General features: G+C 42.2%; 1 protein-coding gene across 1 annotated transcript; it reads right to left on the bottom strand.

The window, feature by feature from the left end:
• Positions 1-1,123: 1,123 nt before the first annotated feature.
• LOC102218145 (sodium/potassium-transporting ATPase subunit alpha-1) lies at positions 1,124-23,454 on the bottom strand. The gene is made up of 22 exons (XM_023329245.1): positions 23,206-23,454; positions 10,916-11,029; positions 10,479-10,538; positions 9,193-9,294; positions 9,015-9,116; positions 8,834-8,947; positions 8,623-8,757; positions 7,876-7,993; positions 7,528-7,796; positions 7,137-7,445; positions 5,156-5,290; positions 4,676-5,047; positions 4,461-4,597; positions 4,156-4,306; positions 3,664-3,832; positions 3,432-3,586; positions 3,222-3,345; positions 2,675-2,820; positions 2,459-2,589; positions 2,268-2,369; positions 1,582-1,673; positions 1,124-1,498 (listed from the first exon to the last, which is right to left on the bottom strand). Exons 1-22 carry the CDS (start codon positions 23,215-23,217, stop codon positions 1,470-1,472), a joined length of 3,078 nt encoding a protein of 1,025 aa, XP_023185013.1. The 5' UTR covers positions 23,218-23,454; the 3' UTR covers positions 1,124-1,469.
• Between the last annotated feature and the right edge of the window lie 4,064 nt (positions 23,455-27,518).

Below are 27,518 nucleotides of genomic sequence, written 5' to 3'. Positions count from 1 at the left end.
TCTCTGGACAGTTTACTTCCTTTTCATTAGAAATGAACTGATATGAAAATTTTCCCATTGGGATTAATAAAGTGGTTTTGAATTAGAACTGAATTTGAAAACAAAAAAAAAACCAAAAAACTGCATGGAACAAGTGTAAATCTAAACTTTAGTGAAGTTTCACAAATCCCAAACATGGATTAAAAATATTTTTGCTATTAGAGTAGAATAATCTAGTCCAGGTTTAAAGCCTCTAGGTGTTGTGGTTTTGGAATTAAAGCAGTTCTAATATGAGCTAAATGCAAAAAAAAAAAAAAAAGGGTAAAAAATGGCATTTTATTGAAGTTTCACAAATCCGATAAAGGTTTCACAAATCCCAAACATGGTTTTAAATATTCTGCTATTAGAGCAGAATATTCCAGTCCAGGTTTGAAGAGGTTAGGTGTTGGTAGTTTTTAAACTAGAGTCGATTAAAGAGGCGGAAGGTAGTGGAAAAAATAGGTGGAATCGCCCTTTAGCCATTTCCCGAATCGGAAACCAACTTCAGCTTCGTATGTTTTACTTAATATATTCTTCCCAAAATACCTGTTCTTAAGCTAAAAATACTGCTAAAAGCTATATATCCCTGTATCTTTGAAACAATTCCCTTATATCTAATTTGCTTTTATTCTTGTTTTAATTTCTAATTACCACCTCTTTCATTAATATACTTTTTAAATTTTTTTTTTTTAAAGTGTACCGTTTATATTTATCCACAATAATTACAATCTGATCCATGTTCGATTTTAAAACTCCGGTAGGTTCTTCTTCTTGAATTTTATTGGCTTTTGTCAAGAAACGTCAATGTTGCATTACTGCCACCTACTGATATGGAGTGTAATCAAAATATCTTAATTTATACAAGAGTGATCATATTCTGGTAACCAACCTTGTTTTGAAAAAAGAAAAAACTAAACTGAGAATACTTCTGTAATTAACTTATTAAATTATTTTCTAAAGTCCTCCAACGTTAATCTCTTTTCTAGTTTAAGAAGTACCCGTTTCTTAGGAAACATAGCAGGCAAATCCTTGCAGCATTTCTTATTGCTTTAGCTATAAAGCGACGCATTCATAAATAAATATATTAAAAAAAGAACAGGAGGCATTTTTGGGACCTGACTCGAGTGCATTTTTATTGAACGTTCATAACTGTTAAAAACATGTATAAAATTGGTCCTGTTTCAGAAACAAGGCACGCATAGTCATGTCAATGTTCATGTCATTATTAGCATTATCATTTATCATCAACATTATTATCATCATCATCATCATCAGCATTTTTCATCTCAGTATTGATCTAATAGTAGTATCAAGCATTCCCTAATATAAAAACATGTTCCAATTTATTTGTCACAGAGGTTAAAATTTTTATTCCGAGCAGCAAGACAATATTCATGCAAAGACAGGAGGAGTGGAGGACAAGATGCGAGCGGACTGGACTGGTGGTGCCTCTAATAGTAGGTCTCTCGTTCCACCCAGCCTGGAGAAGACAGGAAACAGGAAGTTCGGGTTAGAAACCAAAGAAGGAATCAAGAAAAGCTGAAGAAATTGTTAGAGACTCGCCTCCTGGGCTGCGTCTGAGGATCAGTTTACGGATTTCATCGTAGATGAAGATGAGCAGGGAGTACGGGAAGGCGCAGAACCACCAGTTGGGTCTGGAAAAACACACAAACACACGGAATATATGAATGGGAAGCTGCAGCTCTGGGTGACAGCGTTGCTACACAACAATCCAGACTCGACCTGTTGGACCAGTCACTCATTCTGTTCAGAGCAACATTTGGAAATTCATTTATTCCATGGATTTCTACAGTGGGAACCTTGAAAAACATGGGGAAGGGTGGAAGGAAAAAGAAGAGGAAGGAATGAGAAAAAGGAGAAAAAGCAAAAAAGGAGAAAGGAAAGATGGAATAAGGATGAAATTTAAAAAAGGCTAGAAAAAAGGGGGGAGGAAGTAAGTAAGGTGAAAGGAAAATGGGGAGGGAAATGAGTAAGGGAGAAGAAAAGGAAAATAAAATGAAAAAAGGAAACAAAAAAAGGAGTTGAGGGGAGAAAAAAAAGGGGAAGAAAGACCAAAAAGAAGGAAGGAAGGAAAAAAGGAAGGAGAAAAAAAGAACGAAAGAAGGAATAGTAGGATAAATATTAGACTGGAATGTTCCAGACATGAAATATATTGCAGTCAGATTCCAGACTTTCTCGCTGTAGGAATCCTGGATGAACTCTAAATGGCTGAAAACACAAGTACTCACTTGAGAGGGTACATTCTGAGGGCGACGTCCATGCCTGGGCAGTAGGAGAGGAAGGCAGCGAGGGCGGTCTCCTCAAACAGGCCGAAGATCAGGATCTTGTTCCTGAAATGCAGAAACAGAAAGTCAGGACATCCTGACACGTGGTCCTGGCTCGGCTCTGGAATTACCCAGAGTTCACTGCTCTTCCTCACTTCATGCCCTGCTGGAACACAGAGTTCCTCCTGGTCTTGCAGATGATCAGGTCGGCCCACTGGACGATGACGATGCTGACGAAGAACGCCGTGTGGCAGGTGAACTCCACAATCTTCCTCTGCTCGTAGGTCTGGAACCAAAGCAGAGTCCAGATTTAAGAAAGACATGCAGCTGGACTGTCCCCCAGCTCGTCCCATCAGAGAGAAGCCACTGACCCACTGCTGTCCATAGCTGTCCTCCAGATCGTTGATGTACTTGTTGTCCCAGTTGACCCGGATGCCCACCAGGGTGGAGGGCAGGAAGCCGTTCTCAGCCAGGATCACGAAGTAGGTAAAGAACCCGGCCAGCGCCTGGATCATTCCTGCAGGGTCAGAGGTCACCACAAGCTGCTCAGACACTCTGTCCACTCGGCATCAACCATTCAGCCCACAAGCTTGTGAAATGGCTTCCAGAATCATAGAGATGTGAAACTTAAGGTAAATGTCACAAAATAAACGAATGTGCCATTAAATGTCTAATTCAATAATATACATTTTAAATGACCAAGTTGAAATAACCAATAACAATAATATGTTTTACTATAGCTGAAAGTGTCAGTCTACAAGTTCTTCTGGGCTTTATTTAAATGAACATTAGAAGCAGACTTCTGTATCAGTGCTGGTCTATTTCTGCTGCGTTCCTCTTCTTGTCATCTCAGCCCAGACAGATAAACTCTCCAGATAACTGCAGAAGACCAGCTCAGTGTCAGAAGCGTCCATTTACCGATTTGACCGTAGGCGATGCTGATGAGCCTCTCGTTCACCAGTTTGTCTGTTTTGGGGTTCCGGGGCTGTCTCTTCATGATGTCGCTCTCAGCTGCTTCATACGCCAGGGAGATGGCGGGAACCTGGAGGAAGTTACAGCAGTCAGGGCCACAGGCTGGAGCACGGGGCCATCAGAGGGCCCTCAGCAGGGCGGAGAGAAGGACGTTACCATGTCTGTTCCCAGGTCGATGCAGAGGATGGTGACGGTGCCCAGAGGCAGAGGGATGTTGGCGATGATGAAGAGGAGGAAAGGGGTGATCTCGGGGATGTTACTGGTCAGAGTGTAGGCGATGGATTTCTTCAGGTTGTCAAAGATCAGACGACCTGATGAAGAAGAGAAAACGCAGACTAAAGCCCTCTGCTAGCCTGGTGAAAGATTCAACTAAAGGACATGTTTTAACCTTCTTCCACTCCGGTGACGATGGAGGCAAAGTTGTCGTCCAGCAGGATCATGTCGGCCGCCTGCTTGGAGACGTCGGACCCGGCGATTCCCATGGCGACGCCGATGTCGGCTTTCTTCAGAGCTGGAGAGTCGTTGACGCCGTCGCCCGTCACCGCCACGATGGCTCCCTGCAGAGGAAGCAGAGTCCTGCAGTTTCAGAATAATTCAGCTGCGGCTGCTAAATAACCTGAGAGTTAGAAAAAAAAACCATGTTAACTGAACTGGAAGCTCATCAGATCAACAGAAACTAATTCATCTGTTAAAACAGGAAAATAAGCAACTCAAGCAGTAGTTATGTGCTCCAGACAATATTTTTTTTCTAATTAAATACAACTATCTTGGCCAGTAATAAATATTGCATACATTTCCCAACTGTTTTGGGGAAAAAAAACAAACAAACAAAAAAAAACACACCACATAACCAGCCAGACTCCAGCATGTCCAAGTCTACCTGTCTCTGGCAGCCCTCAACAATGATGAGCTTCTGCTGCGGGGAGGTCCTGGCAAAAACGATCTCCGTGTGGTACTTCAGGATGTCGTCCAGCTGCTCGGGGGCCAGATCCTTCAGGTCGCCTCCATGCACGACGCAAGCCTTGGCGTCCCTGGATGGGAACATTATCGCATCAGGTCGTTTATGATCCCATTTCAGGAAAGTTGACGCCAAATTTCAAACAAACTGGGACCAAGAAGACAGCCCTGAGGGTTTCCACAGATTTTGACTCTACATGCTAATTACATTTTCCCCAATAAAAGTACCTTGGATTAACTTCATTGATTGGAATATTCAAACGTGCAGCGATGTCCTCAACAGTCTCGTTGCCTTCAGAGATGATGCCGACACCTTTAGCGATGGCCTTGGCTGTGATTGGATGATCACCCGTTACCATGATTACCTGTAGGAAGGCAGTTTTGAATTATTATTTATATTCTGAACATGAAATGACTCCACTTGGTTTTAAAATGTTGCAGACCTTGATTCCTGCGCTCCTGCATTTGCCCACAGCGTCCGGCACGGCGGCCCGGGGCGGGTCGATCATAGACATGAGGCCGACGAAGCACAGGTTCTCGATGGGGAAGTTCACCTCGTCCGTGTCAAAAGCAAAGTCGTCCGGGAACTGCTCATCAGGCAGGTCGAAATGACAGAACCCGAGAACCCGTTCTCCTAGACCTCCCAGCTCCAGGTAGGCGTTCTGGAAAGCATCCTTCATCTCGTCGTCCAGAGGCTGCTCCTTGCCCTGGATCATGATGGTGGCGCAGCGGTCCAGAATCCTCTCTGGGGCTCCCTTCATGACCAACAGGTGCTTGGACTCTGCTTCGGCTCCAGAGTTCTTATGAATGGAGAGCTGATCGTGATAGAAGACAGATTGAGAACGTCACGTTTTTCCATGTTTTGTTTTTAAGCTCTGAAGGTTCTTGGAAGATTGTTTTTGTCGAGTTTTCTGATGTCACACCTGGTACTTGTTGGTGGAGTTGAACGGGATCTCGGCTATTTTGGGGGTTTTCTCCCTCATTTCCGCCACCGATCCACAGCAGAGCTCGATGCACTTCAGCAGAGCGGACTCCGAGGCGTCGCCCGCCACATCTCGCTTTTTAACAAAACAAAAAATCATCAGAAACATCAGTGACATGAAGTTTCAATCTTCCTACTTCCTTCCTATTTAATTAAACTAATCTACAGTGTATAACAAGTTTCAGGAAAAACATTTTTTTTTTTTTAGGTTTGTTGCAGTCATAATTACAGTCCTTGATAAAAAATACAGCGTTTACCCTCCATACATTACGTAACAGAGACTTAAAGAAAAACAATGAGCCGTGACAGACACCGGGGTAATTATAATGGCAGACAGACATTTACTTGTGATTATCTCACACACACAGACACACACACGCCCACATGTTACCGAGTATAAAAACAAGTTACAAAAAAAAGCAGACTCAAGAGAGATGGATATTTGTGTTTGTGCGATTAGGGGAGGAGTTCAGACACACAGGAAATTAAGTAGTAAACTTGTTTTTAACCACAAAGTTTAAACCTCTAGTTAAATTTAAAAAATAAATTCTCTGTTCAATGTCTGATTAAAATGCAAGACATAACTTGCATTTATGTCTTGGGTAACATAAATACCCTTATGTTATAAAATACACAAGGGTATTTTATTAGGAAGTCGTGTTTTATTTGTGGTTACCACGATGTACTTTCTGTTTAAAAATTCTACATTTCCAAGACAAAACTTTTCCCATTATCTGCTGGTAGGCAACGTCATAAAGTTAGCTCCACCAACTCTAAGCGCTTGTCCAATGTGGCATTGAGTGGAAGCTAATGCTAAAGCACTACACCAACACAGCATTTGGCAGAAGCTAATGCTATCGTGCAGATTTCAATTCAAATTACATCTGTTTTTGAAACACTACAATTCTCAAGCACCAATTTAATTTTGACACAATTTCCATTATGTTACATAATTTATGTTCTATAAGTAAGTGTTAACCCCTGCGGTTGTGTCAATGCTCTGCAGAAGTTCCTTTCCCTGCAGGACTTTTGGGCTTCACCTCTAAATCTACAGGACGAAATCTGAATCGAGACGGAACAGAAACCCACACTTTTCAGTCGTATTGACTGAACGCATCTTCAGTCAATACGACTGAAGATGCGTTCATCTTCAGTCGTATTGATTATTGCAACAGCGTCTTCACAGGTCTGTCCAACAAATCAATCAAACAGCTGCAGCTGATCCAGAATGCTGCTGCTCGCGTTCTCACTAAAACCAGGAAGATAGAGCACATAACACCAGTTTTAAAGTCCCTCCACTGGCTCCCTGTAGCTCAAAGAATAGACCTTAAAATACTGTTGCTAGTTTATAAATCACTGAACAGCTTAGCACCACAATACATTAAAGATCTGCTGTTGTTGTATCAACCTTCCAGAACCTCTCAGGTCTTCTGGTTCTGGTTCTGCTCTGCATCCCCAGAACCAGAACCAAACGAGGAGAAGCAGCTTTCAGCATCTATGCACCACAAATTTGGAACAAACTTCCAGAAAACTGTAAAACAGCTGAAACACTGACTTCTTTTAAATCTCAACTGAAAACACACCTGTTTAGAACTGTATTTGAAATGTAATCAATTACAAATTTATTGATGGAACTTGACTTAATGATTGATTCTATATTGCATTGTGTTTCTGTGTTTGATATGATGTAAAGCACTTTGAAATGCCTTGCTGCTGAAATGTGCTATACAAATAAAATTTGATTGATTGATTGATTTCACATCTGTGTGTAAAAAAAAAATCTATTTTTCTTCTACTTCAATGTTTAGAAGCAGACTGACTCCATGTTATTTTAACCCATTTGAATTTCAAAAACATTCATCAGTATACAAGGTCACTATTTACAGAGAATACAAGTCTTATCAAGTAGAAGAGGACTGTACCTTGAGGATGGGAACGTTGCTCTGCTCGGCCAGGAAGACGGCTCGGTTGCAGAGTCCGGCGATCCTGGCCAGAGACGCCCAGGTGGCCGAGCTCCGGTCAAACGAGGTGCCACTCTGGTTCTCGGTGGTGTCGGCTTCGTGGATCTGGTTGTCGAACCACATGTGGGCCACGGTCATCCTGTTCTGGGTCAGGGTGCCGGTCTTGTCGGAGCAGATGGTGGAGGTGGAGCCCAGAGTCTCCACAGCTTCCAGGTTCTTCACCAGGCAGTTCTTCTTGGCCATACGCTTGGCAGTCAGAGTCAGACACACCTGGGAACAAAAAGCAACTCTTTACTGAGAGAATATTCTGGACGATTGGCAGATAAGAGGACGGAGAGACTTGTAGACTCACAGTGACGGTAGCTAGGAGACCTTCTGGAACGTTGGCCACAATGATACCAATGAGGAAGATGACGGCCTCCAGCCAGGTATAGCCAAGGATGAGGGAGAGGATGAAGAAAGACACACCCAGGAAGACGGCCACGCCGGTGATGATGTGGATGAAGTGTTCGATCTCAATGGAGATGGGTGTGCGTCCCACCTCCAGTCCAGAGGCCAGCGTGGCGATCCGGCCCATGACAGTCCGGTCTCCGGTGCTGATCACAATGCCGCGAGCCGTTCCTGCAACCAGGGTTGCATCTTTGACTTAAGCTGACTGATAAAAGTTGGTGAAGTGCTTGGAACACTTCTGGCCTCGTACCTTCAACGCAGTTGGTGGAAAAGAAAGCGATGTTTCGGGTCTCCAGCGGGTTCTCATTGGAGAAGTCTGGAGTACGAGTTTGCGGCTCTGATTCGCCGGTCAGGGACGAATTGTCCACCTGAGCAACCAGAACACACATTTAGACTGAACAACAAGAAACAAAGACAAAGGGTTCACTTTCAGAGACAGAATCAACTTCCTGTTTGACCAAATCAGGAAGGACCCTAATCAGCGACCTTTAGAGTTACAATTTAGTCTGAAAAATATGGAATTTTATTTAAGCATTTGAAAAGTCTGGATATGTATGATCTTTTTTATCTTTTGTGTCATCCTTCCATCTCTCTTTTCTGAATACAAGCATCCTTCATGCATCCATTCTTCTCTTCACATCAAGCCATTGTTCCAGGTTCTACCTACAGAATTATCCGCTTCAAATTTGGACACTTTTGTAATTTTCCATTTAAAAGGGTTGACCAGGACTCAGAGCTCATGGAAGAGTGTGGAGTTTGGCCCAGAAGTGTTTGCTGGATGGACACACTAAAAGATGAAATCCTCTGGATGCTGCTTTACACACCAAGTCTCCAGCTGCTTCAAAGAGCAAAAATCAAAGCCAGACTCGATATTTCAAGCTCAACTTCAAAGTCACAGTTATTTCAAACCGACGTTTCTCTGCTTTGGAGTTATGAAGGTTCAGTAAAATGTTGCCTCTTAAGGGTTTTGAGAGAGAAAGAGAGAGGGAGCATCAACCTTGCAGCCGTGAGCAGAGATTATCCTGAGGTCAGCTGGGATCCGGTCGCCACCCTTCACCTCCACCAGATCCCCGACCACCACTTCCTCGGCGTTGATGCTTTTCTTCTCTCCGTCGCGGACCACCAGAGCTTGCTGCAAGACCACACGTTTTAGCTAGCACATCCCCAACATGAGCACATGGACGAATGCTATGCTAACAGAGACGCACCTGGGGGACCAGGTTCTTGAAGGAATCCATGATCTTTGAGCTCTTGGCCTCTTGGTAGTAGGAGAAGCAACCAGTGATGATGACAACAGCAGACAGCACAACCCCCAGGTACAGCTGCAGACAGACACAGCTGTTAGCTCTTAAGAGGGATCCTCCCAGGATTTGAAGGAGGTTTTCCTACGTTGTCGTTCGCGGGCTCCTCCTCCATGGCGGCCTGGATCCCGTAGGCCAGGAAGCAGAGGACGGCTCCGGTCCACAGCAGCATGGAGAAACCGCCAAACATCTACAGGAAGTCACAGGATTAGAGCCAATAAATGGATTCAACTCTAAAGTCTCTGACCAGGGGGATCTAGTTTCACCTGTTTGCAGAACTTGACCCACTCTGGGGTGGTGGGAGGGGGGGTGAGGGCGTTGGGTCCGTCCCGGGCCAGAATCTCAGCAGCTTTGGCTCCAGTCAGACCCTGGAAGGCAGCAGAGTCATGTCACACATGGCGGGAAACCCTCGACTCACGTTCTTAGTAAGTTTCATCATCACTCTTTACAACACAATGAAACATTGTTAGGTCCAGAGGGGACGGCAGGTGCTGCTGTCGCCTAGCAACACAGCGCGAACAGGAGAAACAGGGCTTCAGGGTTCATCTGCAGAAAGGGGAAGAATCTTGAAGGAAGAGGAGGCTAGGATGGGACAACATCAGGGCAAAAGGGCATGCTGAGCCTACAGAGACCCCAACTAGAGCCACAAATCAACTATTCTCCTTTATCTGCCCTCCAAGACCAGCAGCACAGCTAAGCCACGGGGCTTTCAGCAGCAAGACGTGGAAAAACTTCTACATGAACATGATGAACTGGGAAAAGGTCCGTGTTCTACAAGGAAAGGTCCATTCCCTTTGTCAATCAAACACTGAACAGCTTACATATTTGATTAGCTTCTACATAGAAATGCTAATTTTGATCAGATCCCAATATTTACCAATACTATACTATTCTATTCACCACTACTATTCATCAAAGTAGTGCATGGAACAAGGCCAGTGGGTCTGATTCACAACCCAGTAGACTTGGCACAAAAAATCATTAAATGTTTCTGGGTAGTAAAGGCTAATTGAAAAGTTAGCAGTGCTAACATTAAATTGCTAACAATAATCAGTAGGTCCACTGACACTAAACTGCTAATCATAAACATTTGTCCTGCTACAGCTAAAGCGCTACGCCAACACAGCATTTAGCAGAAGCTAATGCTAAATTGCAAATTTATGAAACTGTTGAGTTAAAAGAACAGGCTGCACTTTGTCTTTATCATCAGTAAGATTTAACAATGTGTGACCTTTTTAGAACTCAGTGCATCCTACCTCAACTAATCTCTTAAGTTTTCCTCTAAACTTTGGACATTCTTTGGTTTTAACCTTTCACTCTTAATACTTTTCAGAAAGAAAAGTTTTGGTTTCTTCTAACTTTTGTTGCAAACCTCAAATATTAAAAAGAAACACTTTATTATTTCAAAGCTATAAACATACAGAAGACGTTCAACCAAATGTTAGTTATCAAACTTAAAAAAACAAAAATAACAAAGAGCAGCAAACGGATATTAAGTCTTTCGCTAATCTCAGTGATGGGTGTCCATGTGTGGGACATTTGTCTCACTCACATGGCTAAGGTCTGTCCCATACTTGCGCTGGAGCTCATCCAGGTTCAGCTTGTGATCGTCCTGCAACGAGAGACAAAGTGTTCACGTCTGGGGTCCAATATGGCCGACGTCGGTGACATTTGCAGCCCGTTGGGGGCTGACCTTTCCATTCTCTAAGCACCTTTCAGACATACGCTGTGACAACATTTACTGGTTTAAAAGGACAGAAGGAGAGGGAACACCTTTCACATGCAGTCCACTAAGATGTGATTAAATATAATTGAAGTAGAAAAAATACATTAAATGTTAAACAGGCTTTTACAGTGTTATTTTCTCTGATCTCAAGAGAGAAAGTTAACAGGAACAGAAAAGCTAACAACATAAAGGAAGTGATGTGCAAACTGAAAAAAAAGCCTGAGCAATCAGAGGAAGGTGTCCTGCCGAGGCGGGACACTCACCATGTCCACTTCCTTCTTCAGCTCGTCCATATCCTTCTCCTTCTTCTTCCCTTTTCCTTTCTTCTTGCCGGCCTGCTCCGAGGTGGCGGCCAGCTCATACTGCTCTCGTCCTTCCTGGAGACACGGAAAAGAAAGATCAATCAGGTGGGGGTCATACCTGGTTCTGTCCAGGATGCGCATCACGGCATTGAGTACAAACAAGTGCAGCCACTACTGAGTGACCTGCAGCAGCAGAGATGGACTTCCGCCTCAGGTTTCAGCTGGGACTCTGGTGGGGCTTTGGAAACTCACAGGGTTTTACTAAATATTTGAAAAAATGTGATTATAGATATTGGTCTGAACAATCCTCAGCTGTTGTGAAATTTCCCCCGTCACGTCATCATTCTGTAATCTGTGGAGCTTTAAACTAAACCGTATCCCTTCAACGCTGAAAACTTCCGGCTGGTTTGCGACTATCTGAGCACTTGATGTCCACAATCAGCTGCAGCACAAAGCAACACTCTGCCTCTTGTCTGTCCCTGACTTCCCTGCTGTCTCCCTGTAGACGTCCTTCCTTATCACCCGCCGTCCCTGCAGCTGACAAAGCAACAAAGCCTCCAACACAGATCCTCCTTCCAAGCAGCTGTGAGGAAGAAAAAGAAACATTTTTAGTGAACTTTGCTTTGACGGCTTGAAACTGACCCCTGGCCTATTTAAAAGAACCTTTATTTCTCCAGCATGAGACGATTAGCTCGCTCTGTTTGTCTTAACACCTCCAGCCTATCTCTTACACGGCTGCAATAAGACCACTATGAGCTTAGAGTTGCTTTTAAGGCAGCAGCAGACGGTCGGCCGATACCTCACCTGCTTTAAGTACCACAACAATCTTTAGAGGTCTACACGCCTCGTGTTGTCGCATCTAAAACTGGAAAGCTGATGGAGTCGAGTTTTCTCCCGGTTTTAGCAACAAGGTGAGGAAATGATTGGGATATCAGCATCCAAATGGGAGGGGGCATCTCTAGAAATAAAGGCAATCATTTCAAATGAATGGTGAATAATAGTGGCTTCCATTAGAAGTGGACAAACGGCATCATTGAGGCAGTTTGTGGTCATGATCTGGTTTAAGTGGCTTATGGCTCAGAGTCACGTTGTACCCCTTGGTTGAACCCAACACTTCCCTCACTCCTGAGATCTTTATTATACAATCATCTAAGCAGCTGGTGGAAATGGATGCATGGTTAGCATTTGCGCTGGTCAGGTCCTACAGTTTTTTTTATAAAAAACAATAAAATAATCACCCAAAAATCAACAGATTCCTGCCTTTTTTTTAATACTAATGTATAATAGAATTTACTGCAAAATGTTCACAAAAATGCTCAAAACTATTTTGTTTAAGCTATGCTAACTCCCACCTGCAGGGGGCAGTGTTTCCTATTTCTACTACCCAACTGACTCAGCCCGAATTGAACTCAGCTACATCTATGACTGTTACAGCGAGGAACTAAAATCGGGTTTTTTAACTTCTTTGAAGAATAAAAATGTTTGTGTTCAATTACACTACAATCAGAATCTGGGATTTTGATTGCAAAAAAAACAAAACAAAAAAAAGTCGCAAAAACAATTGTGAAATCCTGGAGGGCAAGTCCACTGGAGTAGAAACCACAAGATTCGCTATAGATCTGGACTGGACTGAACTGTGATCGTTGATGTGGATTTACAAAAATATAAGACTGCAATATTATAACAGCTTGGGTCATAAATAATCTGCATTTTTATCTCTACTGTCCTTCTACAATACAAATAGCCCACCCGTCTCACTGAGCTTCCTAAATTCCATCACTAAGGTCACCATCTATTATAGATTATATTAATTGCATAAGGCTGAAAAAGATCATTTTCAAAGCAAAATCCAGACAGATTTCCAGACTTTTCAGCATTTTTACAATTCATCTTGTATCGTCTGAAAAGCAGTCCTGTGTTTTCATCCGTTGGTTCCACCATGCTGTAACAGGGTTCAGCTTCTACAGGTCTCGTACAGGACCAGTGTTTCCACCCGGACCAACTTAAATCAGCTCCGTTATGGAACAGAGTATTCTATTGCAGATTCAGTTTAGTTCGTAAAAATGACTAAATCCAGCAGATTTAGGGCTTTGTTTGGGATTTCAGACTAAATTCAGGAAGCAAACATCCGATTAATCTACGTTTAGTTTACAGACCAAAGGGAAGTGAAGTCGTTCTCATGTTAGTTTGAGTTTGAGAGTGAAACATCAGATACTGAGGAGGAAATGTTAAATCAACTAAGAAAATATAAGAAATTAGAAAAAAAAAATATCCCCATTTTATACTTTTTTTCATACTTCTGTTGACTTGGAGATGATAAAAGCAAATATACTTTTAATGACTGCATTGGGACCCTACATATTACAATACTGTCTCATGTATTGCCAACACCAAGAATTCTGATCCAAAAACACAATTCGTTACAAAATCCTGACCTCCGAGTTCTTGTCTAATCATCACCTTTTACCTTTGACTTCTGCAGTCGCATCAAACGTCTACGATGAATACCTGACAACAAGACAAGAGGCGGACTGCTAACCTCAGAGTTTGATGCTATAAAGATGGAGTGAAAACGCTCTAGAACTTTCTCTGTGAACCCGTCTCTATTGGTGTCGGGGTCTGGGTCCGAGCAGAGCCAGTGTAGCCAGAGGCTGATGGGAGCCAGAAGCAGCAGATGCTAACATTGATCAAGAGTTAAGGCTCATCAATAAATCAGCGGCTAACGGGGAGCTGAGGTGTGAGGCTAGTAGCGTGGGGACAGGGCTAGCGGAACGCCAGTGGACTGCTAATGAGGCAGCTGGGCTCCTGCAACCATGTTCTTCTCTAATACTTATTTGGGCGACAAAATGACCAAATATGGACATCCTGTCCTCGGCCCAGTCATGGAAAATGCTAACTAATATTGTTTTTCTAGGGCTTCAGATGACAGAGTTTCCCAGAGCGCCGTGTGTGATCCAAGCTCACTCACATATACACATACAAACACCCCGGCAGGCCAAGCTGGGAAAACACTGTGGCTTGGGACCGCTGTGTGCCCCTGGGGCCCATCAGTTGGGGCCAATCATCCACATGTTGACTGGACCAAACCTGACTCTTCACATTCAGATGATTCTACATCTGTTGCAGTGCTCTCTGGTTCACACCCTGCTGTCCACTTTAGGACCTTCTGTCCCTTAAAAGGTTTAATAATTCATATTTATGCCCAGATGGCTGATGGGAAAACTATGGACAAGCACAGTGATGGTGGACACACCAATAAGATGGATGGATATTTGATAAGGAATGGATGGACGGACAGATGGATATATAATCTTGTTAAAACTTGTATTATTTCTCAGTTATTTCTGAAATGCAATCAGTCCAGTCATGTTACTGATTAGCTCTGAAAACTTCAGTAAAATCTCTCAAACACATAAAGCAACAGTTTGGTTTTTCAAGCAGGCTGCAAAATCACAAAACCTTACCAAGTCATTTTACTCCAGTTTCTACTGCAAATATCTTAGTACACTTGAAATAAGATACAACTAACTTACAAATAACATTTCATCAGGATATAAGAGCTTGTTTTGAGTCAATTCTTTAATATTGACGTGTTTTTGAGTTACAAAATGTTCAAAGATGGCAGGAAATTTGAAAATATCACTTGATAATTATGTGTTATTCAAAGGTTGAAGATTAATACTTGAACACCAACTATAAAGTCTTAAAAAATGCAAACATTTAAAAAAAGACTTAAATAAACAAGAAATGCTTAGCTTATAATATACTAAGAGAACCCCTGTTGAGGAATTATTAACTTAAAGCCAGCTCCTATGTCTTGCTGAAATGTTATTTGTAAGCTAGTACAGTTGAAAAAAGGTCAAACAAAGATATTTGCACTAGAAAGTGGACCAAATATTCTTGGTAAGATTTTGTGTTTCTGCAGTGAAAAAGTCACCGTCCTCCAGCTTTCCCATAAGGAGGCAAGAGCTGGCTTTTGAACCAATCAGAGCCTCCGTCACTAAAACAGTTGTAAACAGTGAAAAGCGGCTGAGCTCCACATTCAACCAGCAGAAGCAGAAGCAGGCGTGCTTTCTGCTCAGCGGCCTCCATCATGGAAACATTGCATCATCACTCCTTAGATAAAGACCCACCAAACTACAGTCAGAATAAAACTCATATTTATGTTAACCAATCACCTTCCAGGAACCAAGACCACAGAAATCCCCTCAAATCCTGAGTGTAATGCAGACATGTACCATGTGAAGCAGTCCTAGTTACAGGGACAGTCCCTGTGAGTAAGATAAAAGGTGCATGTTGGTGTTGAAATGCATGAATACAAATTTAGACCAAAAGGTGCAAACAGCCAACAGCAGATTTTCCATAATCTTCACATCATAAACCATTTAAACATGGACCAATCACAGCTTAATTACACCGACTACACTACATAGGAAACACTTTTCCTCTAATTTCATAAACCTGCACAACCTGAAGTTGGTCTGTTACAATAAAGCACAGCAGCAGTCATGGTAGTAATGTGAAAAGATGAAAGTTGAATAATTTAGTAATGCACTATACACTGGAGACGTTTTTTTCCTCCACACACCAATTTATAACAGAACAATTTGTCTTATGTTTTTACAGGAATCTAATTTCTATTCTGAACTTCATTTTATTAGAAAAGAGAAAATTAAGCTAAAAATTCAGCTGTTGGAGCACAACAGAACAAGCTCTCTTCTGATTGGGTGGTTTTAGGAATGAAAACTGGGCCAAAGTTTGCATTTGGTTAATGTTGATCAAAAAAGGATTTTGAATTTAAAATGGATAAAAAAAAAAAAAAAATTAAATTACTACATTTTAAATAACTGGAACAAAGCCATATAAAAAAGGTCATCAGCAGTGATGTCAGTAACGCATTACTGACGTCGGACCACTTTTTTCAGTAACGAGTAATCTAACGCGTTGCCATTTCAAATACAGTAGTTAGACTACAGTAACTTATCGAAATCACTCTGCGTTACTGTTTTCTTCTGTAATTTAATTTTATTTCCTATACGCGTCTTGGGGAGTGGCCACCGTTTCCATGCGACAAACAAACGCCCTAAAATCCTGTTTATAGTTTTCCAGACAATACTGGAACACACAAAAACGCGCACAAATTATTTTATTTTTGTACTGTTTCAACCATCAAACAATCTTTCCTTCTTATAAGTGGAGATACATTGTTGACGTTACCATTTTAAAATAAGTTGCAATTAAGTTTTGGCAAAGATCAATGTAATTTTCACAGGTGGTGGAGGGTTGTTGTTAGCAGCTGCTGAAAGTAACTAAAAAAAGTTACTTTTAATGTAACTTAGTTTCTTTCCAAATCAAGTAATCAGTAGTCTAACTAACTTGCTTTTTCAAGGAGTAATCAGTAATCCAATTAAAGTTACTATTTAAAAGTAACTATGCCATCACTGGTCATCAGTAGAGTTTATTCTCTAAAACCTTCCAAAATGTACATACATTTTCTGCTTAAGCCCAGAATAATTTTGACACATATGTGTTGCCAAAACTTATGGAGCAACAGTTTCTTGCCTGTTTTTGTACAATCACCAGGTGGGAATAAAATTCAGACAAATGTACCCAATTCAATTTTTTTTGTCTGTTATTATAGTCCAATACAAATGTTTTCTTCATGCAGCGCTTCCATTGAAATAAGAGACAACATGGCCTCCTTAGGAGAGAGTCGAGGAAAAGTCAGGATGTTATGAGGACGTTGAGATGACAAGAAGATGAAAGGGAAAGAAAAAAGCATTTAAAAAGTGTTGTATCTTCTGGTGAAGCCTACTGTACACCCAACAATGGCTCTTTGTCTAGCTTCCACCGTCCTGCAGTTACAGCACAGGCACCGGGCTCAGAACCCAGTCCATGTGACCGTTGAGACCCCAGGCATGTGGGCCCGCTTCATCCAAACACCAACAAGCCATTTATTACTCGAGATCTGCCATTTCCAGCCACTCCGGTCTCATGATGCAGTTTGTGGAGATTACAGTCAGAAATCCTTCATAATAATGTTAACTTCTCCAATAACCGGGTCGTGTTGCAAAAAAAAAAAACTAAACGGCTTTGGACAGAAAGACAGGAACGATTCAGGTCTGGAAGATCAACCAGCTGAACGCCGAGAGTCAGAAGAAAGAATCTGCTTGGTGTTTTCAAAGCGCCTCACGTTTTCCAGGCAGGATTCCTGTTAGCGGGCCTTTCTGGTGCCAGGGTGTTCAGCCAGATACACAAGCTGCTCATTGAACTGTATCCCGCTCACTTCCAACACACACCAACTCTGGGACTTCACCCGGTTGCTACCAACAACAATTACCCCTCCTCTGTGGATACATGAATGGACAGAATTCTCCACCTCATCCTCTTCTTTCTTCCCAAGTCCACTCTCCCACATCTATCCCTCCATTATTCTCCCACTTCCTCCAACAAATCTTTCCTGTTCCAACTGTGAAAAAGGAGTGTGTTCATTTACACTGTTTAGAACTCTTTTCACGTCCTCTGCAACTTCCAATTTTCCCAGAGCGGAACTAAAGTGAATGAATGAATGAATGAATGAATGAATGAATGAATGAATGAATTGTTGGGAAACTAAACTCCTACAAATCGCCAAGAACCCAAACTCACTCTACCTTTATATGACTTGACTGTTCTACAAGTCTTTAAAAAGAAACTTTGTCACAATATTTGTCGAGTTTTCCATGTCAACTTGTCCTTTTCCATTCCAATTTTTAAATCTACTATTTCCAAGTTTTCCTCCAAGAGTTGAAAGCTTTGAATTTGACAACCAAATATCCAAAAACAGAAAGAGAAATGCAGACTAATCAAGTTCTTGACCTCAAAGTCTTAAACCGCCTCCTACATTTTCAGGACGTGTGGAGAGATCAATGGATGAATTTGGTCTTTGAAGAATGAACCATTGTCTCTTTGTATTGCTAAAAGTGTAGGTAGTGAAGGATTCATTCTGAGGGGGATTCCTGTTGAGGTTTTCTATAGAAATCCCAACGAGGCAAAGCAAAGAAGCAAAACAAGCTGTTTTCTAGAAAATCCAGAATGGGAAGACCATTAGGACTGCAAAAAAAGAATCTTCAAAACTTTGCTTGTGCTGAAAAACATGAGGTACTGAGAGTAAGCACTTTCCAAATAAACTTTAAAGTACGGATAGTCCTCCCGAACTGGGTTTCTTGTTGTGGGTTTCTAGGCAAAATCAGTCAGGTGAAAACATCCAGAAGAATAACCAGGGATGCACTAACAAATCAGCTCCTTAATTTCGGAAGATTATCAATTGTTCTATACTTAGGCATGAAATCAATCTTATCAACTAATCTCATCTACCCCCACAAAGGTCCTAACATAAGACATTCCGTCTTTTTGCTCTGCCATGAGAGAGGGCCGACTGACCTAGTCAACAGGTCACATCTGACCAAAAGGCCGGTCTGATTTTTTTTTTAATACATCGGTGATTGGCCGGAAAACTGCAATTGGTGCACCCCTAGGTATAACTGACTACTGGCCGTCTCGCCGATCCAAACTGAAAACACCGTACAAATTACCAAAAAAGGAGTTACAAAGTTAGATCGGTTGGAATATGAAGTTCTTAATGTAAACCAGCCACTTTGCTTTTAAGAACGAATGAACTTACAGAGACTCCTCCTGAGGCGGGAGTCCCGTTGAGATTTCCTTGACAACTCCAGTTAGAAAAAAAGAGGCAGACCAACTGGATGCCTACTCAATCTGGACCAAGATTTAGGAAGCTTTGATTGGAAGTACTGAAGAATGAATGGCTGAACGATGGTAGCTAGACTTGAAAGGGAAATTCAAGAGTCACCATTAGTGGGCAACCAATGTAATCTGGGAATATCATCAGCTCTGCCAAGAAGCTTGAAAGTTTTGATTGCTAGAATGTTTCCAGAAAGTCAGAGTGCTATCTACAAAACAAACAGATTGACGCAAGGAGGGACAGACTGGCAGTCACTGAAAGAGATTTCTGTTGAGGTTCCCTGGTCAAGTTCATCTTGGAAAAGGTCAAGAAGCAGATCTAGCAACAGCTAGGAATACAGTCAAAAACATCTGAACAGCTTTGATTTAGAGAAAGATGCATACACTTGTCGAAATACCCCATCTCCAAACCAATCTGGGAGATTTCTTGGTAAATTTATATGTGGAGAGGGTGCACAAGTGGATCTAAAGGTCAAATTTCCCAAAGAGGAGCCGAAAACATTGGCAGACTGAATTCACCTGGATGGATGACTGGATTTAACATAGTAATTCCTACACTCTAAATCTAAATGCAAGCACTCTGAATTTAAAAGTAAATTTCAAATACATTTTATATTTAAAAACCAAATTAAAGAAAGACAACATGTTAAAGGCATTTAAATTGGAAATATCTATAACAAACAGTTTTTTTCTACCTCTTCTAGTTGTCCTACTGGCATTACTGGAGTTAGACACTATAGCTGAGTAGGAGTTATGGTTAGCATCTCGTACTCTACGTCACTCTGCCATAACGGCTCAAGCATTTAGGAGCTGGATTTTATCACCTCTTGGATTCGTCATGGAACATTTTGAGCTTTTCATTCAGCAGAAGAGTAGAGGAAGAGGAAGCATGTAGTTCGGACATTCTGAAAGGAAATGTTCCACTGCTGAGCAACAGGCTTGTGGAAAAAAAAACAAGCTCAACAAAAGCAAAAACTTTCGACTCCGATTATGTGAGAAAAGGGGCAGAGATTAGGAAAAGGAGGAAGCGACGACTAGCGACGCAATAATCAGATGAATGAAAACGCAACAGTAAGGCAGCGGGAGCTACAGATGAAGGTGGGAGAAAAAGGAAAGAAGTACACTGTGTTCTGAAACAGACAAGGGGCAGTGTGCGACGAAATCCTGTTAATACACGATGACTGCCAAGCGGAAAGAATGTTAAATCCTTTAGAAAGGGGAAGGAAAACAGGTAGAGAGAGAACAAGAGGGGAAATGGACTGAAAACAAATAAATGTGAAGGTCTAGTCCGAAACCCCTTTGGCTGAGATTAGAGGTGGCCAGGGGGCTGACGGTCTGTCAGTTTACGCTGGGAAAAAAAACCCCAGAAAAATAAGCAGCTGAAGGGCTTTAATCTGGAACGTGTTGTTGTTCTAAAGTTCCCTTTCTCTGTTTATTTAGCAGATTGTTCTACTGTGGATTTATTTGTTCTCAGTCAACTCTGGAACTCAGAAACTACACACAAGGACATTTCTCATCAGCTTTCAAATGCACAAAAATACAACTTTATGAAGAAACCAAGGACATCTCTGCATAGTTTTCTAAATCCAGACTGAATCATGAAAAATACTACAGAGATCAGGGCCCTGTAAAAATAACACTATGTGGTTCAGAGTTCCCATATAGCCAAGATACCAGTTCCATTATCTTTAACTAGTCCGGAGCAGCTCAATCAACTTTCATAACAGGCTCCTAGAGCAAACATCTCAAAGTACAAGGCGCCATCAAAGAGCATCTCAATGAGCATAACTCTAGATTATAAAAGGAAATAAAATTAGAATCATGCCAAGCTTTTTGCTTTAGTTTATCAGGTTTTCCCACCTGATAGTCCACTAGACTTGGTTTTATTATGAACCAAAGTTGCAACATTTGTTCTATTTCCAGCTGCTGTGGTTCTCTTACACACCACACAAACCCTTTGAAAAAGCTTTTCTACCCCTTTCCTGTGGGGGCGCTGCACCAAGAACCACATGTAAACCTCAGAAGAAGTCACTGAGCGCTACTTCCTTTTTCTTAAAATGTAAACAAAAATAGAGTGGCATAACATTTTTGGGGTTGTAGGATTTGTCTTTTATCTTTATTAAAAGACCACGAGTCATTTCTCCCGCTTGTACTGGACTCTTGTGTTTGCTTTGGTTGTATTTACTCAGAATGCCCTGCGCTATAGTCCGCTTCCTGCTTTTGGAGCGGTCTCTGGTCCACTTGCCATTCACAAATGCATTCGAACAGCACCAGATTTCATCTAAACCGAACCAAGACCAAGGTTTGTAGGTGGACCAGAGTTCGCTTTTTTTGGTCTGCATTAGAGTACGATTAAAGATTCACACTTCCCCAAACAAATGAGACTTTCTAGGCAAGTGAGCTAAAGTTGGATTAGAACAGACTAAGCAAGGCTGATGGGAATGCAGGTTTGGAGTACGAGCATCAGTACTTTGTTTTGGTAGCTCAATCAGGTGACTGATTAGTACCAACGCATTTCCATCCTCCATAGCAGTCTTTTCCACTGAAGCCAAATCTAACCTTGTCTAAAGTGCGACTTTGAATTCCCAGGTTGGCTAAATTTAGCACATACTGTAGGAAAAACAACAAACTTCACAAAAAGAGTAGAACGGACTGAAAAATCCATGCGATTTAAGCTCATTTGAATTAAGTTGTGATGTATGAATTATTCAGTAAACCCCCTCCAAACCTCCCTTCCCTTACGACTGCTGAGCACTAGGTCTGCAGCTTGTGCCACCCTGCCCTCATTTTGTTTCAGATCTCATCAGCGATCCGCTTCACATCTTTCCAACTAAAAAACGCAGTTGATTAACCGAGACGTCCGGCTGGTTGGGTTTTAAAAAAAAGAAAATATTACGTTTAATCAGCATCTTGGGCGGGTTGAACTATCCGCCTTTTCCCCTTATACCCATCTGCAGTCAAGTTCCTCAACAGTGGCAATGCGGCAACTGGTGCCTTATGTCTCAACCCCCTCCACCCATCTGCTTCACACCTCCCTTTCTAGAGCCCCCTCCTAGCTCACTTGGTTTAGTGTTTTTATCGCCCAGTGTTGTGGGGAGGTTGAGGAAACTGCTAAAAAGGCAGCGAAGAGGGAAATCTCATATTTAAAACAAGGCAGAAGTCCGAAAAAACAAGGAGGTGGGGGTTGGGGCACATCGGGAGTCTCGTCATACATGTGCACCCAATAGCCCAGATCTCCTTAATTATAGCCAGACCAGTTCTGGCAACAAGACGACCACCTCGTTCACATTTGGCTGTATTTACCAGAGAAGAAAAGGAGGGGAAGCAGAGAAGAAGAAGAAGAAGAAGGGGTTGCTGTGGGGAAGAGGGTGGACGTTGGATGGGGGCAGGGCATGGCTTTGATCTCATTTGGGAGCAAGCAGCAGAAGCCAAAAAAACTCAGGACGAGAAAGCCTGAAGATGTAGCCCAGAACGAGGAATTCCGTCTTCACATCTCCCGCCAGACCGGCTGGATCCCGTCTCCCACCACCACCACCCGCTTCTCTGTCTCTTCATCCCCACTGGGGGGTAAATCTGAAATCCGCAGAATGGCAGGGTGTGGCGGCAAAGATCAGTTTCATCCTATGGGCGATTCAAGTTGATGGAAAACGGACAGGAGGCGGTTTTGATGTAGCAGGATGGTCACAGAACCCATCTAAAGGATGGAAATTACACCTAAAAACAAATTCAAGTTTAGGAGAAACACTAAACTGCTGGTGGGAAATCTCAGTAAAATAAAATTAAATAACGTTTTTATGACTGTTTTTTTCTCTCTATATGCTGTAAAGAATCAATACTATAGAAAAGCAGCCATATTCCGCCTCCTTACAAGGAGGGGACTCCAGACAAGCCTGACATAAAGCAGAACAGTCACACAAAAAAAGCTGCAACCGGAATACACAAACTAAATCACCTCAATGTTTCAGAGAAGCAAAACAAAAAAGAAAAAAAACTTCTTATGAGACTTCCTACATGTCAGGCATCATTTTCCAAGTTTGGCAGCCACTTGAAATAACATTTTTCGCCTGAAAGGAGAACTAAAAGTTCTGCCCTCCACGCTTTGACGCCCGTTATTTTCTCCATTCTAGCAGCTTTTATTTCCACTAAAGCGGGCAAACTTTGACAGCCAAAGGCGGCGGAGAACATCCCGTTATGTAACCCGACACCGAGCAGCAGTTTTCCGAAGGGACCCCATCTCTCTTCCTTTTCGGGAAAGCACGAAAACTTCTCAAACACCTCCAGCAGGCATCGCCTCAGACAGCCCCAAAATGTGCTCAGTTTGAGGGGCTTTCTGCTCAGCGAGGTTTAAAACAGCGGGCATTTTGACACGAAAGTGCGGCTTATCTCTCCGCACGTTGGTCTCCACCTCCTTTTCGACCAACATCGATTTGCAGACACTTGTTAGAATGTCGTCTAAACTTTTAAACAGCGAACGGAACAGGAAAAATATAAATATATTTATATATACTCACCCCTCTTCCCATGGTTGCAAAGATTAATTTTCCCCTCTTCAAGTAAAATTGGTCAAATTAAACTCTGCCTTAAAAAAATATATACAATAATAAAAAAAATCTATCAAAATAAAATTAACTCCTGGATGCGCTCGGTATTTATTTTTTTTATTAATATTTTTTTATTTTTTTATCTTCAGCACGTGTCACTCCTTCTGAGCGCACATCCGAGCTCGCGAACCGCCGCGGCAGAACCTCTTATAGCTGGTGTTCCTTCCTTTATGACGTCGACACCATTTGCCATGGTAACCCCCACGGAAAGAGGCGGGGCTTCCTCCATTTTTTTCATTTTTTCCCCCCCATTAAAACCATGCGCCACATACACATGGTACGCATAACATCATACCATGTGCTACTGCGAATTTCAGAAGAAAATACAGGTCCGGGGTTTTTCTTTCAATATTTGTCACACCTTGAGCGATATTCCAGTTATTTATTTTGTTCAAAGGGCTAATTCAAAGGTTGAATAAATACAAAATCTATAATAAAAAAAAAATTCAGTACAGAGAATTCAATATCAAAGAAGGCAAACTGACTTGGAATGTTATTTCAAGAGTTATTTCTATTTCATAGCTGAAATAGCATATTGTTCAGAGATCTGAATCCAAATATGTGCATGGAAAGTTGAGTGGAAGGAAAAACTGGGTTAGACAAAGCTGTTCAAAAGACGAGGGTAATCACAGACACGAGAAGAAGCAAATCCTGTCCAAGATTCAAGGGAAGGTCTGACCAAAAGGAGTAGAAGACTGTTCTACGGGTCCAAACTCTTCCTATGAGATTTTCTGTATTTGTGACAATTTATTTTTTACAGCGTTTTCAAGCAAAGAACAGAGAACAAAGTGATTTGAAGCCAAAGTGACTACATTAATTTGAAAAAAAGAGACCCTTTTACCATCTGATCACCTCAAATAACCCGTAGATTGCTTTTGGGTGTATGCATGTTTTGCTAATTAGTTGTAAAAAAAAAAAAAAACAACTAAAACCTTCAAACTGAAGTGTTTAGTTGATGTGTTTTAAAGTGACAATAAATCTTAAATTTAGACATGAGATGTAAATGGATGAGGAAAACAAAATTTGACTAGATTTTTCTTTAAATGTCACACTTTTTAATAATAAAAAAAAGGAAAGTATCATACTATCACATCCTCCGAACACCAACTTGTACTACAGTATTCATGACATCATTATATGGAAGACATTGTAGATAAATGACGAAAACTGCACCTTTAGTTACATTCTAAGACGGTCACAGAATGAGGTAGATGTCTAGGAACAAAATAACTGACAGATGTCTTGCTGGTGGCTTTGTTTTTATTATTTTACCCATAAAAAGTAAATGAAACCATTTTTATATATCCATATTTATACCAATGACTTTCATGACAAACATGTAAAGCAATGGCCTGCATTTCAATTTAATACGTAACTTTTGAAACATGCAAACGTTTTCAAAAAGTTTGATTTAGGTCTGTAGTTTTAAATAAGAAGGGTCAAGTAGTCAGCATGCACTACGGATGGAAACACTATTCATGTAATTTAATTTTTAAAAAAATAAATGGACCTAGCTTTGTGCATTGGTGCTCAGACATCTTGGAACAGGAAGTGGCCATCTCCAAACTGTTTACACAAAGATGGGAGCATGAACTTGCCCAAAAGTGTTGCACGAAAAACAGCGGCATTTCTTTAATAGTGAAGACATTCTAAATATTTTAAGCGTATCTAAGGAGGTTAAACATTCATTGTTGTTTTGCTTTGTTTTACGGAGCAGACAATGAGAGGGTTTTTTGCTAACCTTATTGGTCTGGTCATAAGATGTTGCAGAAACCCAAATTTCAAGTCTAATTCAAGTATTTTTTTGAATGCCAAAGCCTGTCTGAGTGTAGTTGCTGCATATACCCATCCTCTTAATGTGTGATCATCTCAAACTGTTTGCAGTAAATCTTGGCAATGTGGAGGAATGGGAAACAGAGAGAATTATGAATATGTAGCTGAAAGAGCTGTTATTATGGCGATAAGGACAGGAATCTCTGAGGAATTCTTCAGAGGCCATGCAGAAACAAAGCCACAAAGACATTTCTGAATGGCCAATGAATGCGACTGGTCTAAAGGTGGGTTACGGTTGCCGTTTCTCAAAGAGAACAACTGGTTGTCTTCTGCTGACAACAAAATGCGCTCAGGACTATATTTAAACTGGAATAGGTTTAAAAAAAACCTGCCAGGAAGACAGTACAGCCAACACACTGTCGCTATGCATCTACACCTCTCCCGGCCGAACAGCTGGGTGCGCAGACACCTCCTTCCCCCTGCTGCTTTGACAAGGTTGTCGTGTGCCGATAGCGGGCAACTAACTTCTGCAACCTCTCAGCCTCTAAATCCAGAGCGGGTAAGGCAGACTTAGCCTTGAAACGCAGAAGACGCACCACTCTGTGTTTCTTAGCCAGTAGGTAATATTGCTTTTTATAGGCTCCTAGTAGCTCTGGAGTCCCCTGAAAGTTTCCTTCTCTTTGTGTTCCTTTAACACAATGCAAATAGCTCTAGTCTACTCCCTGACCCGAGGACCATCTCTACAGTGGTTAAAGGATCCATGCTGAGGGGCCACATTGTTAATCAACTGGTTTGTTCTGTAGTACGGCACAGCAAGGCAGCAGCAATGCCCTTGTGGCTATTTGCATGTGTTCCAGGAGCTCTTAAACCCTTTGATTCCTCAGTACAAATGAGAGATTTAGGCTTTCATCCCCGGATCTGCTGTAAGCCTGAAACAAGACGCATTATTCTGTCACTTGTTGCGTTTTGCACGGCCAGCGGCGAACTTCTTGAACTCTATGGTTATTTTTTGAAATCGCCAAGGAAATCTTGCATCGTCATCCACTCCTGCCTGCTGCTTCTGACAAGTGACCTTCTTGTACAGGCCGAGCCCACTGCCACAGCGCTATTGTCTTCTGATGGGTAGACGGGCCACTCGGCATCAGCCTTTCTCGCATGTAATCAGGTAGCCTTGAAGAGCCTGACAAGATCAACCCAAGATAGACCAAACGAGCAAAGGAAGACTTCACTGCGTCTGTTTTCTGAGACGCCGACGCATGATTTCCTTGGTTCTGCGCAGAAAAAGCAAGAATAAAAACATAAAAACAGCAGGCGGGCCTGAAAGACAGATGGACACGCGGCAGAGATGCGACTGCATTGTGTGCACAGGCTCATCTGCATGCAGACGCAAGGAAACCTTTCTGTTTATGGGTAGTCAAGCATGTGCCGTAACTGTAGCTCACGTGTCGCCGGCGTTCTTCTATAAATGGCCCAGATTTTATTTAGATGCTCAAGAGAGGAGAGAGAGAGCGAACTCTCAAATAGGGTTGCGATGGCAACAAGCACGTTCGGTGGGGGGAGGGGAGGATTATGAGGAGCGGGGAGCGGTGGTGGTGGGGTGGAGGCATGATAATGTTGGCGTCTCTTTGCAATCGTTTCCCTTCAAAATGAGAGAAGATGAATCCAAGAGCCGCGTTTCGTGATTTCACTACGCATTGAGAAAATTAATTGAGGAAACTGGAGAAGCCAATAAATCTGCTGATCTTCCTGCTCCCACTTCTTCCCGTCCTCTTTATCACATCAACTTGCTTCCTTCACCATCCATCAACCTCATTCTCTCCCTTCCGTCTGTTTCCCTCCGCATCCCTCCATCCTTTTGTCTGCAGATTCCTCTTGCCCGTCTCGCAGCCGCTCGCTCGCCAGCGAGGGAGAGAAACCCGATTGGCTGCTGGGAGTCCTCCGTCTTCCGCAAATGGAGATCTGAACGGTTTCGAGGGATAATCATCGTAATGGCTCGAGTGTTTCCCCCTCGAGTATGTGTGAACAGTGAGGCCAGCCATCTGCTGGCAGGTTGGCACGACGATGGAGTACTATATGTGTAGGCGAAGAGGAGGAGAGGGGCATTCAGGATGAGCATGGTAAACACACAGGAGATAGCCAACAGCGGGCTCACTTCATTTTCACCCAGGGTCCTCTTTGCATTCGCGGTCAAATGAGCAATCCATTGCAAACACTATCGTGGCACACTGGCCCTTCAGATAATGGACACAAACAGGCACGCAGTCTCTGCCGACAGGCGGCGGAGGAGAAAGATAAATGGGCAGAAGAAAGTTCACTGTGAACACATTCATGAAAAGAATCTGTTCCAGACTCAAATATGCAAACTTTGAAACTTTTAAAAGACAAATGTGGACAGATGGATAAATGAATGGATTGATGGATGGAGCAAAAAAGACGAGTGTCTTCAGAGA

The sequence above is a fragment of the Xiphophorus maculatus genome, chromosome 24 (assembly GCF_002775205.1).
Source record: "Xiphophorus maculatus strain JP 163 A chromosome 24, X_maculatus-5.0-male, whole genome shotgun sequence".
Lineage (NCBI taxonomy): Eukaryota > Metazoa > Chordata > Actinopteri > Cyprinodontiformes > Poeciliidae > Xiphophorus > Xiphophorus maculatus.
This window is presented reverse-complemented; position numbering and strand designations above follow the sequence as displayed.

Bases quoted from the DNA above. Each gene is read 5' to 3' on its own strand.
- LOC102218145 (XM_023329245.1), bottom strand. The intron at 9,117-9,192 runs GTGAAACTAGAT...GACTTCCTGTAG, and splicing joins GGGTCAAGTTCTGCAAACAG to ATGTTTGGCGGTTTCTCCAT. The intron at 8,758-8,833 runs GTGCGTCTCTGT...GTGGTCTTGCAG, and splicing joins TCAAGAACCTGGTCCCCCAG to CAAGCTCTGGTGGTCCGCGA.